This window comes from Molothrus ater, chromosome 6 (assembly GCF_012460135.2).
Source record: "Molothrus ater isolate BHLD 08-10-18 breed brown headed cowbird chromosome 6, BPBGC_Mater_1.1, whole genome shotgun sequence".
In the NCBI taxonomy this organism is placed as follows: domain Eukaryota; kingdom Metazoa; phylum Chordata; class Aves; order Passeriformes; family Icteridae; genus Molothrus; species Molothrus ater.
In genome coordinates, this window is record NC_050483.2 from 44,922,058 (window position 1) to 44,941,359 (window position 19,302).

Here is a 19,302-nt window from a genome sequence, read left to right on the forward strand (position 1 = left end):
AAAAGAATTACTTAATGAACAATAACACATGAAATGCAGGACTGACATGAAAAGGAGGGTCTTTTTACAGTTAGGCATGCATTCAGAGGAAATTCACAGTAGAGTCTAACTGTTACAGATGAATAAAAATGCTAAGGGATAATTGTACTGACTAATGAAATATGTACATTGTAATAATGACATACTACAAAATTCAATCCACTGCAGTGTTACACCAAGTCTTTATTACAATAAATAAATAAATAATCACATTATATAACACTAGGGGTTTAGAAGTCTGAATAAGTTCACGCAAATTTCTCTTTTAAATAGTATTTTCAGCTTGGAGCGAAACATTGTCAAATAGCTGAGCAACTTCTGCCAGGCTAAGAAATAATCTGAACCCATATTTGTGACATGAATAGAGAATTTTTTATAGGTGTCAAAAGGAAAAACAACAAACCTCTTCCTCCAAGAAAGGTAGCTAATCTTATAGCTGTTTAAGTAAAATTAAAACACCTTTAAAAGAGATGTTTTCCACTCTTTCTTTTCAAGTTTGTTTACCCACAAGTTCCTTCCACAGTGATGAAGCAGATGATTTGTAAGTCATTCCTCAAATATAAATAAATTAGTGCCGGCTAATGAGACCAATTTAAATCCACCCAGAACTAATCTGAAAAACATCAAAGTAATCTAAGTATCTAAGAACTGAGAATTTTCTGTGCACCCATCAGGGTCATTCCCATTTTCCACTGACAGTGCTGATTTTATTCTTGAGGTGGCTAAGTGCTAAACTGGCCAAACATTACTGATGATTACATTAATTAGTTTACATACATTACTTGCTTACATGAATTCAAACAACCTCCTGTCAATCTGCTCTTGTGCCAAGAGGGGTAAGGACAGACAGAGCAATGAACACACCCTTATCAGTGGAATTTAGTTATCCATCTTTTCCATCAGTAACTGCATCTTCACTTTTTCCTCATTTTGTATTATATATACAGGGGTTTTAGTAGTTTTGGTCTTACTTAATAATTTCAGGAGTTAAAATAAACCTGGAGTTTTTTTATTTCTTTTTTCTCTCTCTGGCCCAATAGATCAAAGCCAGCATAGTGGATTATTTTATGCTTTCTGCTTTCTTCAGGTGAATTACTGAGGTACAATTTTTCTGACCTGAGGGTTGACAATAAAAGCACCAAACAGTGTTTTTAAGTTTGCAAACTGAGACCACACAGTTGATATATATTCCTATGAAAAAGGAGGAGGAGGCATGAAGTTGGGGATCAAAAGAAGCTACAGTCATTTATCAGAATAGACTAAATGGTAAATATGTGGAACATATATATATATTTCCATGGACAGCATATTTCGTATGAGCTTATTCCAAGATTCTGTAGTGTCACCTGTCATTTCATAGAAAGCTCCCCCACTATACAGTACTACTAAATCAAAAATAGCACTGGAACATTTGCTGCTCACAGTGAGCTCAGATGGTTTTTCTGTCTTCCAAACTTTTCCTTTTCTGAATTCCTGACAAATCTCCCCAAGGCTCCAGGCAAGCTGGCTACCTTTTTTGCTAGATGACCAATGGCAGATTTTTAGAGATAATGTAATATACCTGCATGGAAAATGCTGTCCTCACCTCTCCAAAAGGCTCTGTATTTTGGAGCAGAGAAAACACATTTAAAACAAAACATATTTCTTTAGTATTTCTTTTGTTCCCTTCACTTACTCTTAACTTTTTGCCCTTCCCCATGCTGCCAACTATTCTGAGAACAGATTGTCTCTGCCCATGCACTAATTAAACAGCTTGTCTTCTAAATCACTTTCTCTAGACCAAAATATTTTAACACTAGGAATGACAGTCTTTGTACCAAAGCCATAAACCAGAATATCACATATATCAGCTCACAAACATTTGATATGTCCTTAGTCAAAATATGTTTGCAAAGCTATTGTGGATGGTGCAGGCAGTCATAGTTCACACTGCTTGTCTTTCTGCTCAGCCTGGCACACACAGTGTGATGCTCTTCTCAACAGGCTATATGGAAAGACTGGCACAGCACTGGCTTGGTCATCAGTGATTTGGTCACATCAACCTCTTTGCTGCCTGTAACAGTCACTGTGGATTTCATTGTAACTTGTCCAAGCTCCTTCATGTTCAAAATGAGACTGAAATGAAATGTATTTTAAATATCATTGACTTGGACATAGCACCTAAGAAAAATATAACAATATTTTGTTCTTCTCTGTTCTCTGACACTGCTGGTTCCTGTCAGCTCCAACAGGCCCACCTCAGGGCACAGATGAGCCACTGAGATGACATGGTGGCACCTCTGGGAAAGTGTGTTTAAGAAAGGGCAGGAAGGCTGGTCAGGCAGAAGACAAGGGAAAGAGGACAGAACAAGGGAATAACAAGGTCAGGTGAGTGGGAGCTTCTCCATGACAACGCCAGTACTGCAGGGTTTGCAGCCCATGGAGGACCAGCAAAGGAACAGAGTAAAAGAGTTCAGAACAGCAGAGAAACCACTGTGCTCTGACCCCAACCCCTGTGCCATTTGCTGCTGCTCCAGAGGGACTGAAGGTGACCCACAGTAACAACATGGGTGGAGGAGAGGTGTCTGGAGTGAAGCTGAGCTTGAAAAATGGGGAAGAAAGGCATTTTGAATGTTTGTGGGGATTTTGTTTCCAAACACTCAACTCAGTAATTAATTTTTTTATGCTAATTGTCAATAAATTAATTTAAAGTCCAACCATCAAGGTTGTTTTGCCTGTGAGAGTACAGTACATGGTAAGTGACTTTGCTGTCTTTATTTTGACCCATGAGGTTATTTAGAGAACATTCCATTGTTCTTCCCATGTTCTCTCCATCGTTGTAGGTGAGTGAGCAAAGAGCTGCATGGGTGCTTGCTGCCAGCCAGGACCTACTAACCACATCAGTGAAGAAGACAACACTCCTTGAAAACAAGCAGCAGAATTATAATATATGTTAAAATATAGATGACATTTCAGACATCTCCACGGGTTATAAAAAGGGGGTTGAACCATTCTACCAGATATGGGCTTCCCATACATTCTAACCTCTTGGTGCCCCACTGTTATTTTAGTCCTCATGTTTTATAAAGAATGCTGCTATGGCTGCACAAGAAGGTGCAGAATCCATCCTCTGCTTTTTAACTGTAGTCAGTACCAGAGAGAGACAGATATTAAAAGCTGTAAGCAGTCACATTTATTATTAGGCTTGGGAGACACAATCCTGAACTCATACAAGACACAGGGCAGAGTAATGAAGGATTTATGTTATTTTTAACATCTTTTTTCCCCATAAAACCACATTTCTGTAGGGTGTTTGTCTAGACCCAGATGGAATATGCAACAAGCTTCTCACAGAGCAGTAGCTTTCACTAATGTCATTTTTGTAAATCTCTGCATGGATCTTGCTGCAGTTATAATGGGAGTACTGTGTCATGAAAATACAGAAACACTGGCTCAGACATTTTCTAGGCTTTATATGCCCTTTTCCATCTTCTTCCTCTCACTAGAAAGCACACAGAGGGATTTCTGATGTGGACCCACTAATTTATGCATGTTGCTTATTACAAAAATAAAAATTATGATCCTAAACCTCTGTTATGGCTGAGCTGTATTCAGACCAAGGAAAAAAAAAAAGAAGCAAAAAACCAAATTGAATAAGAAAAATCCATATATACATAGGCCTTCCTCAAACACTGGAGCAGACAAAGGACAGCAGTTGATGGCATAGACTTCAGCAATTTTAGAGGCCGAATTTGTAATGTGTTGCTCCTCCCTTCCCTCCTTCAACTCATGTCTGAGTTACACCTATGTCCCCCCCACCCAGAGAGTGCAAAAATGGGTTAATAAAGATTGTTTCACATAGCTTCCCTGTACCTGAATGGATCTGATCTTGCCATTCCTGGTATAACATACTCACCATCAAAGACCAGAGGATAAGAACAAAATTAGCAAAATGTCTGCTACACTTAAGTTGCATTCCTTGAAATGGAATAGATGTAAGCATCACTAACTAAATTAAATACCCAGTTAGATGGCCTAAAATATCAAAATCTGGGATCCATAGATGTTCTAATTGATTTTTTAGTACTAGCTTACTATCTTAGGTCTGTGCAGAAAAAATGCTTTTCTGCAGCTCAGATATAATGGAAGGGGTAAGTGATCCAAAGAATAAACCCAATGTATGGAAGACAGTGGTTTAACCTAAAACAGAACTCAAATTTGGCTCTTCTTGATTAGGAGTCACCACCTGTAATGCAGTGACAACCCTCACCATCAAGCCTTCAAGCACCCCTATGTTAACCCTGCTCAGGGAAATGTGACTCTTAGAAGGACCTTTAAGGTGTGACAGGCAAAAGAACAGATCATGAGCTGAGATTGTTTACATGCATTTATTCTGAGTTTGTAAATCACCTTTCTAATCACTGATTTTTTATATTTCTTTGCCTTTTTTTTGGTGGAAATGACTCAGCAAATTGCTAGGCTGAGGTCTGAACCCTGAACTTTCAGCTCATAAACCTTGTATAATTTTTGAATAATAATGTGAATGTGCAACAGGAGGTTGGATTTCACACCCTGTCCTGACAGCTCTGTTCAGAGACAGGATGCCAGCAGATGGCAGATAGATCACTGCATCAGATAGTTACTCTGTAGAACTTTTGTGAATATATCTTTTTTTAATTTTACCTTTTTCCTTACAGAAAATAGCAGTGAATAACACTATATTAAAAAAAAAAAGATGAAGTATTAATATGCTCAGTTATTTTTTTTAGTAGCTGATGTAATAACACACTGATGCTGGCTCATAACGTTATGTAATTAAGAGATTGTCTTGAACAGAGCAAATCTATGAACAGAGGGGAGACTATGAAAAAAGGCTGCATTTTTAAGTGCTTCTCCTCTACACAGTTACTGTCTTATACTAAGTTTTTTCCCCAGATTGTGTTTTCCATTCACTTTCAGGGAAGGAATTCCTGTCACTTTTGCAGTAAGACAACAGAGAAGCCAAAAATCTCCAAAAAGAACTTGAATCTTTAAGTGAAAGAGTAGCTAGAGTTGATCAGATGTATTCAAACATAGACAAACAATAAAGTTTAGGAAAGGTAGAGCTTTGACAGGTGCTAAAAGAAATCTTTCCACCAGTTCAATGTGACTACCCCAGCCCCATCCCTATCTGCCAATTAAGAGGTACTTTTCCTAGGACAATACCAAGGTTAGGTGATGTGTACTGTTATCTTTCAGAAAAATATTAAGTGTAGATCACTTTCATAGCATGTCTCTGAAAACTAGAGCAAAACCTGTTCTCTGAGCTGAAAACCTGAAAGTGAAGCAGCAGAAGTGTGTGTTCTGACAAGTCCCTGGTTCAGTGAAGCACAAGGTGCTTGCAGAGGCATTGTCTTTCTGTACAAAGCAATGTGTTTTCAGTGGTGCAGACTTGCCACCACTCATGTCTCTGGCTGCTTGCTCACATCCTGGTACTGCAATTCTCAGTCTACCAGCTGTGTTGCCAGACCTGTACTCTGTGTCCTGCTGAAAACCAGAGGAGTGAAACAACAACCAAGCCCAGGAACTGCTCACAGTGGCCTCACCTCAGAAGCCAGAAAATCCTGGAGTGCTCTCAGAAACTCATTGTGCCCCGGCTGAATTCCTGCATCTGTACTAAACTGCAAGATAAGTGAAGATCATTCAGGTTATGCTAAACCCATCTAATTCTGGTGAGACTAAACACTCATTCAGGGTTTGAAAAAAGATGATCTGAATTGGCCTATATTTAACTCATGATAATGGCAGCTGCTGCATTCTGTGACAGTGTACTCTGCCTATGGAGTGCTTTCTATCTTTAGATGCTTGCAGACTGTGTGTACAGAGCATGCCAAGAGAATGGGGCTTTGTTCTACTGTTTATTATAGAAACATACATACATGAGGGATCTTATGAACAACCTGTGAAAGATAAAAATACTGCTTTTATGGCATTATGTCACCTTGAAATGCATATTTCATTTCTGTTGTGTCTGGCCTTGTACATATTCATTTTCTGGGGAATCACAGTTGCATGCATGTAAAAACAGACTGGGACCCAGGTTTTGCCCTAGATTATTGAATATGGAACATACAGAAATAACCAGGAGCTGAGAAGACAGGGCTTTTGTGGGGGAAGCTTTGGTTTACATCTCTGACCTGGTTGATGCTTATCTACTTGCACCAAATATAACCATTCCAGTAGGACAGATGGCATTAACTATTCAATGCATGGTGTTTGGGATAGCATCATCCTGCCAGTGCCTCCGTTTCCTAAAATGGTACAGGAAAAATTCTATTTTTTACAAAGTATTATTTTGCAATGAAGTACCTCCAGCCCTACCTACTCATAAATGAGTAGTTGTTTTCCTGGCTAATTACACACTGAAATAATGGTAACATTTTGGATTAGAAGATGAGTGGTGGCATGTGCCCAGCTCCTCTGCTGAAATATTCTGTCAATACTGTTGGGGTAGTGTGTACTGGATGAGAGCAAATCTGTTTCTCAATCTATGTAGTTCAAATTGTTCTTAAAATTCCAACAGAATGCTGATTACTGCAGGAGCTAAATGTGGGATTCTTAAGGTCTAATTTGTGGTGTTAATTAAGGTAAGGTTGGTGGAGCTCTGCACAGGTCATGTCAGAGGCAGCAGAAATGCACTAGCACAACTCCTCTGGGAAAAATCCTCCTTTCATCTTTCCAGATATGCTGAGGAATGCCAGAGGCAAGCTGTCCCTAGTGTGGCATGGGCTCCATGCTCATAGATACACTGCTGGATGGAGCAAGAGACCTGTTAAGGAAATGCTTTTGGTGAAAGGACTGCAGCGACAACAGAAAATTCCTCTTCTCCTTCCCACATGCCAGCGTGTGCATCCTGCATCCTACCTAGCTTCAAAAATGATCCTAACCACAATGCAGGATCAAGTTGCCCTCAAGTCCCTTCAACCTGTTCAGGCAATGACATATTTGCAAGGATTTCCAGAACTTTCACTGCCCTGACACCAGCCCTGCAACATTCCTAAGAGTGAAGGGCATAAACAGAGGCAACTGGATACATACAGAAGCAGAGTGCTAAGGCATATGAACATGGAAATTTGATGCATTATACACATGCTAAGTTTCTTCCCATTCTTTCCACAAGAAACTGGACTGTCCCAAATTGCCTGTGAGGACAAATAATACAGATAGTTTGTACTCTCTCTAGAGCACTGATGCACTCAGTGACTTCTCAGCTACTCCCGGAAGATTTGTCAGGCACACCACCCAACACATTATTATGTTTTTCAGTGTCTTTTTAGCCTATATTTTCTCCTTTTAGTTTCTTGAATGACTACTCTCCTAATTTTTATGTCCTCTCTTTACAGGTGGTAATGGTGTTTTACACCCACAAACATGCTGAATTTCAGTTCATTAAGGAGACAGTCACAAAATAAGAAACAAGAGTTACACATTGAGTTAAAATTTGCTCAGTGCTCAGCACTAAACCAAGAACTCTTACTCTACTTGAGGTTTCATCTGATTAGGTACAAACATTTATGAAGCCTAACAATGTAAATATAATGTGATAATAAAGTAAATAATTACTAAAATTATAATGATTATTATATTCTGCATATGCCAAATGTTAAATAATCACCTGAAATGAAACTATTGGTATTAAGACTATTTACTAAGATGCATGTAAATTCTAAACTCCATCAGAAATATTTGAAATAGCTGAAACTCATTAGTAAGAGTAATGAAGGAAATTATGTATAACCCTGTTCACCAAATCACAAAATAATAGATGTAATGGAATGTAATGGATTTATGACAATCAAAATAAAAGCAATAAACACACATCTTGGCTAAACAAGAAGACCACAATCTCCAAATTCCTTTGAAGCTGACAAAATACCAAGGAGGAAAACAAATACTTTGTATGGCTATAAGCAACAAGCAACTGCATTGACTCAAGAAAATTAAGGAATACTTTGAATACCAAAAGAACTCACATTATGTGCCAAATGGCTATACTCTGGATGAAACATTACTATCAGCACTCATCTGTGAATCTTAAAATACTTTGAGTATGGATTATGCTTTAGCAGGGAGGCTGGACTAGATGATCTCAAGACATCCCTTCCAGCCCCAGTTATTTTGTGATTTTCTGGTTATTTTAATCATAAACTATCATACCAACAGTTTAATGTCTTTTTCATGTCACTCAGAAATACAACACTCAGCTGACAATTAATCAAAGATTTTCTGACTCTCAATCCATATCATGACTTAAAGATTGTGATTTTTCTTGGGCAGAAGCAGGCTGGAATGTTCAGAGATTCCACTGAAGTTAAGCAGGTGTAATAAAAAGGTAGACAAAAAATAAATTAGGGATCTTAGTTGTGTTTTCACCAAACTGAACTGAGACACTTTTCAATAAGATTCTTTTTATTAAATGAAAATTTAAGCCTTTTGAAGTGCTCTCCAGACAGGCATGTACATGCTTACTCACCGATAATCACTAGTCACTATTCTGATACACTATTTATGTCTGGTCTGGGACACCTAAAAATCATTTAATCAAAATGGAAAGTGCTCATTCTTCAGTCTAATACTTAATTACTTCCTTCCAAAAACAGTTACAACCAATTTGCTCTCATCTGTGGGAATGTTTTAGAAATAGATGTCTATTAAACTAACCAGCTTGGGCAGCTTTTCATCCACTCCGTCCCTGGAAAGACTTACCTTCAATTATGCCACTTCCAAGGGAAATATCACACAGGTCACCTCTAGAAGTTCTGTCTCAAAGAGAGAATCCCTGAAGTGAACCATTAGCAAGTTAGCAAAAAAGCATTTGCCAGGTCTGTGGCACTGCTTGCAAAAGAACTGCTTACAGCAATTCAGACTTCAAACCAGAGGGTACTGGCAAAATAAAGGGAAATTATACATGAGGAGGTCTACACAAAGATTTAGGGTAGGATGTCTTCCTGGTAGGCAGGGCAGAGAATGATCATGATTTCAGCCAGTGGCATTACAGCAGTTTTTGTGGCAGAGCTGCAGATCTACACCAACACATCTGTTGCCCTGCAGTGAAGGCATAACAGTCAACCATCTCTCTTCCCAGGTTTACATTCACAACAGCAACCCTGCTTTCCTGCTTTCCTGCTTTTCTTTTTGGCTGTATCAGTAACACAGTCAGGACCACATCCCTGTTCCTTGAGGGAACAATTACCCTCTTTCCATTTTCAGTGAATAGATGTATGTATCTAAAGCACTTGCGGTGTTTTGAAGACTGTTTTACAACAATTCCTTGTAAGGAAACAGGCCTAGGAGATACATTCCCCAGCAACACCCTCAATAAGGAGATTCAGAGTCTGACCTATAACCCCTGCATCATCATCTAGAGAAGTCTGTTTCTCTCCACTGACTACAGAGATCCTTACAGATGTTAACTATCATCTCAACATGTTTCATGGTGTCCAACATGTAAAAAATGCTGCAGGTAATAGCAACAAAATTAAGAGTAAGCTATACAACACAAGCAAAAAACTGTCTGTGAACTTACTCTGAAAACCGTTTCCACCCTTGCAATACTCTTCCCAAAGATGGTTCCAAGTTGGTCTCCAATCCCAGCCAGCAAGAAGCCAAACAGTGGAATCCCAAATAGGGCATACAAGATGCAGAAAACCTTGCCACCAACAGTTCTTGGGGCAATCTTCCCATATCCTGAGGAGAAAAACAATTGTCACACTCTCAGAACTTATACATGGCTTTTTAGAAAACAAACTAACCAATTTTAAAAAACTGGTCTTCCTGCAGGCATACCTTTGTTCCATCTATAATTCCTATTTATAGACTTTCAATGGCATGACATCATTTCCTGGGTAAGCCACCCTCTGTTATTCCATTTTTCTTGAAGCCTCAGCTACCCATATTTTCTGTAGATTCTGTCTTTCTAAAACTGTTGTTTGCTTAATTGACCTAACTGATGCCACAGCACAAAAATCCCTCCATGCTGGCCTGGTGCCTGCATGCTGTTGCTCCTCTTGGCCTGTGCCACTGGTCTCCTGACAGGAGTGTGATTCACCTGACAAGGCTCATTTTCAGTGGACAAGGCTCATTTTCAGTGCTTAGCTCATACTTTGCTCAGCCCCTCATCATACTGACTAGTTACACTGCAGCCTCCAAACTGTACCCACACCATGCAAATCTGCCCTTGAACTCTTTTCAATAAACCATTATGACTCCAGTAGACATGGTATTTCTGTTAAAATGTTAAAGAGAAAAAAACCCAAGAATTGTGACAGTAATATATGCACCTTTTTTATTTAAGATCGGCTATTTTAATTGAAATATCATAGAGATTTTGATTTTCACTATACATTATTACTTAAAAATTACCCTATAATCACAAACCCCTGATGCAATAATGATGCCTTGAGAGGCTACCTAGAACAGAGGCTAGACCTTGTTAAAGGAATAAAGTATTTATTAAAAGGCCTTCAAAGGATACACCTTGGGCAGTACAAGAGCCTGACCATGGCTACACCCAAGATGGACCCTGAGTCATGGGTTTTCACACTTTTATAAGTTTTGGTCCATTTAATACTTTATATTTAATACTGGGTTAATTGTCCAATTACAGATTCAGGTTATGAAGTCCCATCCTTCCAAATTGCTCTCCTTAATTCACTGTTGTTTATATTTTTTGGGCCTGAAGCTGCAAGGGTGTCCTTGGTTCTCAGGCTGGAAAAGGATTGTTTTGCCTAACTGAATTGTGAAGAGAACTTGCTAGCACTTTATATGAAGTTCAGAGTTACATACTAATGCAGTAAAGAATCTGGAAAATATGAAAGCTAAATCTTAAGGCATCAATAAAGCATCCAGAGAGGAGGAAATCTATGAAAGTGTCAGGTCCTGCTCCTGCTGGATTGGCATCACTGGCACCAGATATACCTCTCTGTCATGGGATGCTGAAAGAACTACTGACACACAATAATGCATGTCCCATAACCTACTGTCCTTTTCAGGCTGCATCTATAATCTCAGATGTCTCCTAAAATTCCAAGAAAGTCCAGGCTCCATGGGCCACTGGACTGAGGTTGACCAGGTAATCTGAGTTTCTGCCTAAGAGGAGGCCTAACAGGCCTCTGGTGCATAAACTAAAACCATTTTCATGCCCTGACACAATACACAGATTTTATGCAGAATGGGATTTATAAAAATCTCATTCATGGAGAATTTACAACAAATATGGGCAAAAATACAAGGTCTTTTCAAAATTATTTAAATAGCAGATGTCAATGAATATGCCTGCATGAACTATGCCTACGTCGTGGCATTTATTTAATGAGTAATTTAAAAGCTTGTCACTTGGGTCTATTGAGTAAACAAATATTAAGGGGGGGGGTGGGTTTCTTACGTATGAATCAGAAATCTTTTCTTTCTTGCCACCCTCTGGTTTTATGCTACCATCAAAACCATCAAAAATATGTGGTAATGTAGCTTAATATAGAGAAACACTCTATACAATCACTCTTTCCCCCTCACTCTGACAGCAAAGAAAAGGCAGAGCCAAAGGCATCTCTAACTCTACTGTTAGAGATGATCACCACAGCAAGTCTTCAACTGCCACAGGATTCTTTTTGTTGTTATTGTATTATCTGTTTTAAAAGCCTACAGAATTTAGTCAGATTCTCATAATTTATTGAAGGGTTATGTGATTATCAAGTTATTTTTCTGTACAGTCACCAGTGTGTGCACCACAGCTGTAATGTGGAGAAGCAAATTATACAATATTGAAAACAGAGTAATACTCATAGAAAATGCAAATAAAATAACAATTTGCCAGTGACTTCCAAATAATTAGATCTCTTGATCTGATTATTATGACAGCACTGAAATCAAGCTTAAAATTATAAAACTACAGTATAATTTTCTGCAGATTAACTATATCAACAATGCTGTTGGTTTATTTTCTTTTTTCTTCAGACCATCTTCTGAAATCCAAGCTTGTTGAACATTCTTCAAGAGAGGAACTGGCTTACAGAGGAGAGATTAAAAACCTTAGCATACCTAAGAACAACATTCAGAGATCTAATTCTAAATATATTGGACACAATGCATGGGGAGAGAGATGATAAGGGCCTGAATAATTATCTTTTTAAAATAAATGGTTCAAGAAAAGTGAATGGAGCAGTTCAGCGTACTCTTCATTTAATACAGAGAAATGTATCAATAATCAAGGCCATGAATTCTAGAAAGAAAAAAAGGGGTTTTTTTATACAATGTATCATTTGTGTAATTCCTTCCAATTGTTAGTATGAAAGCAAGTAAGAATTTTTAAAAGGATGTAGTAGTTATGAGAAGATATTTCCAGTTATGGAAAGGGGGAGGATATGAAAAGAATTGCTTGTTCTCAAGCAATTGTTTGTAGATTGCTTCAATCTATATCAAGAACAGTTATAAAGCCTGCATGAGTTTTACCTGTTTTCAGCTCAGCATTGCTACTCTACCCCATTTATGTAGAAAGCTTCTGACACCTACCCTAAGATTCAGTGCCCTTCACACATGCTGGAGTCATGTCTTCTGCCAACAGAGAAATACACTTCAGCTACTTTATTTCTTTTTTGCCTACCTTCCTCAAATTTATTTCATTATCTATGTCTCAGTGTGACTGTGTCTTTTTAAAAAATAAACAATAAACATACCTATAGTAGTGATGACTGTTCCAGCAAAGAAAAAGGCACCTCCAAGGTCCCAGTGACTGCTCTTGTTAGAGTAATTTCCAACGGGACTGACTCCTGAGTTATCAGCATCAACAGCACGCTGCAAAGAGAATACAAAGAATCAGCATCAGGCATGCCTTACTGTACCTATGCTACTTCGTATAGGCTCCAAAGGGAAACTTCTAGGACCATGGAAACAGCCTCAAGTTTTTAATATGTGCTCAGAGTATAGTACAGCTCTTCTGTACACATAAGTTGAACACACGACTGAACTTACCCATTAAGGTAGAAGAAAGATAAAATGCATAAAAAATGACAAAAGATACAAAGCAATTGAGAAGTAAAGGACCAACACCATAAATTCTTCCATAAATATTGTTCTTGTAGCGACTACTGCCAAAGGAAAAATTCCTCATTGGGAACAGTTATGTTAGAAGCAGCTAGAAAGGTGGTAAATACAAATAGTGTTTCTGAAATCAACTGAAGTTAGTCAGCCAAGAATTTAAATTCCAAGGCAATCAGTAATTGATTAAGTAATTTATATTTTATGCTAACAAAAGAAAAAAATATGGCATATATATACCCTGTTTGAAATTAACAAATAACATATCTATGGAAACATCATAAATAAAGTTTGTGATCAGCTCAAGCTTCCCAGTTGCCACACTACACATGATCTCATGTCCATAAATACAACACGATACAGAGACTCCCAGACAGTGCTTGAATGAAGCATATTCTGGATAGAAGCTGAGGTAGCTATACTGCTTCCTGGTCACTGTCCTGTGTCCCACATAATACTGAATCAAACCAGGCAGACATATCAGCCTCCTGAATGTTTGTTGGGAATTTCTAAAAATGCACCATATTGTATCATGGGGACATACACATTCACTGTTCATTGCAGCCTCACAGTCCAAAGGAAGACAGAGCTGAGCACATCAGCCTACAAAGTACAGAAATAAATCTCTCATCAGCATCCAGTATACTCACCTGAATTGCTCTAAGATGACTTTTGATATGCCCTTCAGCAGGTATTTTCAAGTTGCTTTTAGATCATATACAAGGTATTCTTCATCATAGAGAAATTCAGACCTCACTCTTGAACAGCAGCAGAAATGTCTGCCTTTCTCCCTTCCAAATGTTCCCAACTCTAATTTCCATAAAACCACTGCAGAGGAACCAAGATTCTCTTTTTCTTCCTCCTAACATTTCCAGCTCTTTGCTTTTCTCCCATTGTGGTCCAGCCTCACTTCATGTTGCTGTTATCAGCTGCTCACACTACTGCCAGACCTTCTCCTTCTCTTTCTGTTATTTGCTCCTCCTCCTAAATCTTGCCACCAATCTTTAGCCTCGGTAGTTTCAGTGAACTGATTGCTGGGCTCAACAGGTGAAGCAAAGTGCCACCTCTTGCATCCTCTGTTTCTTTGGCATGTTCAAAATGGAATTCCCACCTATCAACACAGATTTGACTTTTCTTATTGCATTTCTTTAACTAGTTCCCTTTTCCATATGATTTATCAATTGTCTTGGTGGTTTTCTATTTCACCTTCTCCTATACTGTCCATGTGCAAAGCAAGTTTAGCCATTCTATTTTGCCATTGCCCCACTTCTTACCTGGTCATGTCTACGAGTTATCTCTTAATCTTCTCTAAAACCTCACATTCCTATATGGGTTTAGCACTGACTTTTAAACACATTCATTTAACACCTTCTCTCCCTAGCCTTCAGGATACACTTTCCTCCTCATTAATCTCTTTCCACCAATGCTTTGTTTACCACATTCTTTCTTCCACTTCCATTTTTCTCACTCATTTTTTGCCTATATTTCCAACTCATTTCATGGTCATAAATGTTCCTCTACTGCTTTTTTAGCCTGGGCAAGCTGTAGCTAATCTGCTTCCCAGCTTTTAGTTATTCATCACATTGCCTCACAAAAGGGAAACGAGTGGGAGAAGAGGTGTATGGGCAAGAACAGAGACAGCTACATCTAAAGACATCAGTATGGGACAGCCTTTTTTAGACATAGAGATACTACATGCCAGGCTAAGCTGATAGTGAAACTAGAGCACAATCAAGCTCCAGGCTGGAACAGTTTCATTTCATGTGGGCAGAAAGCCAGGGTTCCTCAGCACGTGTCCATACCTCAAGAATTAGGGATATAGAGAATGGATGAGTTTCGGACCAAACCCTTTGAAAGGGCTTCTGTACCAGTTGCTGCATATTGCAGGTGGTGTGAAAGCAGAGATCATTTGTTGGTTTATGCAGAACAGCATAAATCAGCACAACAGACAGGTTGCCCGTTTAAATAGGCCATGACACACTGTCAGCTACCCTGGTTACTTCTGCCAAAGAATGCTGTCTGCCCTCCCCGTGAGTGTGTGAATGTCAGCAAGCTAATTACGCTTAAATCACACTTGAGTTTACACAGTTTAGCAAGTCTTTCAGGGCCAAGCACGAACCCCTGAAGTGAAGGAGTATGCTGTTGCCTTAGATAGCTTTGAGATTCTCAGACTCCCTTCTCATCCAGAAAAAATTAATTTTTTCTTTAAATCTTCACTGACATCATTCATTTATAAATATCCATCTATTCCAATGCTGTCTTTTAATACATTGTATTTTGCATACAGCGATGGAGGACAAAAAGAGAGCAGCAAAACAAAAGCAGCCGTCAGCCTGCAGCTAACAGCACTTAAACAACCAATTTCAGCTCATGCATGAGAAAAGGATGCCTTACTACTACCACCACAAGTCCACCTACACAGAACTATCCTGCTAGATGGAAACTGACACAAAATTTAAACAATGATACTATTACTGGCAAGAGTCTCCCAGTTCACACAATCCATGAAATTTTACAAGTTTCCCATCTGAAACTTCAGATTGGTTTTGCAGCAATGACCTGAAGAGAGGCATCCTCAGGTTATCTCAGAGTAGGAAAAAAGCTAATTTCCAGAGTGCTAAACACTTTGCTAACAAGCCTCACATATTTAAGATATTTTAAACTAGTAGTTTCAGCAACTTCTATAGTCGAAATATTGTTGACAGTAAGAGGTCATCAGAGTACCCAAAGCTGTTTCACACTTGCTCCTTTCCCCATCTCTTTTTCCTTCTCCAGAGGAGCTACAAGCACAGTATACAAGTACACAGTATTTTTCAGTGTAGCTTATAAATTGAACGTCCAATCTTCTTTACTGAATGACTACCAACCTATGGTATTTTTTTCTTTTGAAATGCCACCCATTTCAGGGAAGGCAATAATTTGAAATACCTCAAAGGGCAGAAATTGTCTTTCTGGATGTTCAAGCGATGGATGCATGCTAAAGCAAACAGACAGGTAGGAGCAAAGAGAATGACAAAACTACTGAAGTAGATAAAAGTACTTGATATTATTTGTTTTTAAAAACATGTATTTTTGATCACAATTTTCTGGTTTTCTCCCCATGCTTCCATAGATGTGTGTTTTACTCTCAGCCCCTTTAGTATCAACACAGTAAAGTCCTTCTGGAAGAAAAAAGACATAGTGTGGTGACATGGTCTGCATGGGACTGAAGGCAAATCCCAGAGCAGAAGCCCAGCATTTTGTGGTGATACTGGGACAATTGAGTCCTGTATTCCCAAAAAGAGTGAAACCAAATTGCATCTCAGTCTGAAGTACACTTCATCAATTCCACTTACACAAGCAAAAAGATAGCTGGAAGCCAGTGCAGCTGGTGAGGAGAGAGAAGAGCAAAACAGACTGTTTCTGGTTTCTCCATGAAGAAAGGTTTTTTATCTGCTTCATTTGTTCATGTTTCTGTAATTTTTCCAGTAAAATCCCAAGTAGAAAGAAGAAAAATATTTTTCAAGGATAAGGATAATATCCCTCTCAAGTGATATGATCTCAAGACAGTCAAAGATGTATCTACTCTATTTGTTATAAAGGATAGGAATTTCATAGGAAAAGAAAATTCTAGTCCTTTTTTTGCCTAGCTCTATTAATTCCTCTTCACAGATCATTCTAATCCAATAATTATTATCTCCCTCGACAATTGTTTTTCCAAGCAGATTGCTATCAGGCATACAAAGAGTTGCTTCAATTGCCTTTCATGCTCTGATATTTCTTGATTAGGATTATTAGGATGCTTCTCATTAGCAAACAGCTTTTAATAACTAATTCTTTAATAACTTTTTAATATACTGCCTACCTCTCTACTTATTCTCACCACCTCTTATACAGTGATTAGAGACCCTCATTATAAATTGACATTTATTCACTTTTCCACTACAGCATTTTCTAAGGACCAAGGCCAGCAATTTTTTTCTGGTTTAATCAAAAGTAACAACTTTCAAAGTCCATTCCTTCCATATTTCTACCTATCCCACAAAGGACTTTAAGAACCAATCAACCTAGAAGTGATCTACCTATATATCTATACTGAGGCTTAGGTATGTTACATTTCTTATCTAATCTTTGTTTTCTCCAGGACTACATAAATCCAGGCTAACTGATAGGCTTCTACATGGAATCCCAAAAGAAACTCTACTGAAGTCTTGTAAGATCCATTGTACTTTCCTTGTCTAGAGTTTTAATCAATTAAGGGTAGATAAATCTATCCTTGACAGACCTTTCTTGCATGTTAATACATTTTCCACTTATCCTTGCATATTCGATAATTATTTCCTTCAAAATTGATTCTAAAACTTTTCATACTACATCAGACTAAAAATTCCAAAGCTTTTAAATGACAGTTATTTTTTGATTTGTATACTTCTTCCTCCTTAATTTATTTTAAAATTACAACAGTAAACCTGTATGTTCAGAATTCTTGGCTGAATATTTATTTCAAAAATCCCACCTGTCATATTCTATGTGCTCTCCTGGTTGCTGTGTTTAATTTGGAAGAAAGAATTAAGAACTTAAGACTACTTGAAAATTTGTAGAGATGAGGGCATAAGTCTTGCAAATCTATCACCTCTCTTAAATTTTCTTTCCCAGATATTATGTTCTGCTTTTCTTTGCACACACCTTTCATAATTCTAGCGAATATAAGTACCAATCTCTTCATTCTCATGACCAGTGACAGGACTCACGGAAATGACCTGAATCTGAGTCAGGAGAGATATCAGGAGAAAGCTTTTCACCCAGACAGTGGTTGGACACTGGACCAAGATACCCAGTGGTCACAGCCCCAAGCCTGACAGAGTCCAAGAAGCATTTGGATAATGCTCTCAGGCACACGGTGTGACTCAGGGTCTCCTGCATAGGGTCAGGAGTTTGACTCCATGATCATGATGGGTTCCTTCCTACCCAAGCTTATTTTATGAGTCTATGGTTACATATATTTACAACATTTTGGACACATAGTTTCTGCTTCTCAGACCTTAAAATGACTGGGAAAGAGCCTGCCCATTCCAAGGTCTCTGTGAACAATTTTGCTCCCCACCAACTCAGCTGGTCAATAAACCACTGAGCTGTTTCTCCTAACTTCCAAGTACCATCTTCTTCACATGGCCTACCTGAATGAGTGCCTCCAGCTCTAGCTCAGTGACACAAAGGTGCTCCCGAAGAAACTCAGCCTTCTCTGATGCAATGGTGTTCTTCTGCCTGTTCTCAAAGGGCTGCTCCAAGGCACGGAAGACGAGTCCTCCTGCCACCAGGTAAACTACCACCACGATAAAGATGGCCACCACTGCTCTCCAATCCATGACTTTCTGCCGGCCTTGAGAAGTGTCTTCCATGGCAGCAACAACAGTGGTTTGGGTGGAAACGGCGAATTGTGAGGATGGGTAATGCCTGATACTTTTGGGCTCAGGCTCACGAGCCCTCACTGCTGGGGGAACAGCCGCTGAAACACAAAGCAAAAAACCTTATTCAGAATCAAATCTCTTGAGGTATAACCTTGATTTACATTTAAAAAAATCTTAAATAATATTTTCAAGACTTTTACATAAATCACGTTCTTCATATAGATATGGTTCTTCTCATCTAGAAAGTTCCATGTCTTCTTTGTCCATTCATATTCAATAGACACCTCAAGGGTTTGCTTTGCCCATTACCTCTAGAACTTCACCCATTACCTCTAGAACTGGACAGGCCAGTTACATGTGCAAAAAGTTCAGAAATATGCAGAAAACCATTTATGCAAAATGAACATGGAAATTCTGACCAGCTAGCATATAAATTACACATGGTGGTGTTTGGTGAAGGACCCTGGCAGTGATTTATAAACTTAAATCATAATTCTAACAGTATTCATAGCACTAAGAAATTGAACTGCTAATGAACGCTGATCACCACCTGACCTGGTATTGACAGAAACAGAAAATGCTTTGCAAATCACAGGGCTATCTGGCTCACTAACATAAAGTGGCCCATACCATTTATCTAGATTCACAAAAGCATCACTCATGAAAATGTCCTTACAGCCTGGAAGCTTCACAAAATTTAGTATAAATCATGTGTTAGGCAGAGTATGTGAGATGTCTGAGATCAAAGTTACACACCAAGTGCAACTGTGGACCTCTCATCTTGGGACTGAGACACTGCATAGCCCAGGTGACCTTTACAAAACAT

General features: G+C 38.6%; 1 protein-coding gene across 1 annotated transcript in view; it reads right to left on the reverse strand.

The window, feature by feature from the left end:
- The window catches only part of KCNK10 (potassium two pore domain channel subfamily K member 10), a 57,149-nt gene that overhangs the window by 14,567 nt on the left and 23,280 nt on the right, over positions 1–19,302 (reverse strand). The window contains exons 3-5 of the mRNA XM_036384784.1: positions 18,246–18,574; positions 12,729–12,846; positions 9,584–9,744 (exon numbers count right to left, since the gene is read on the reverse strand). Of these exons, the coding sequence (XP_036240677.1) occupies positions 9,584–9,744; positions 12,729–12,846; positions 18,246–18,574 (608 nt within the window). The remainder of the gene's footprint in view (positions 1–9,583; positions 9,745–12,728; positions 12,847–18,245; positions 18,575–19,302) is intronic.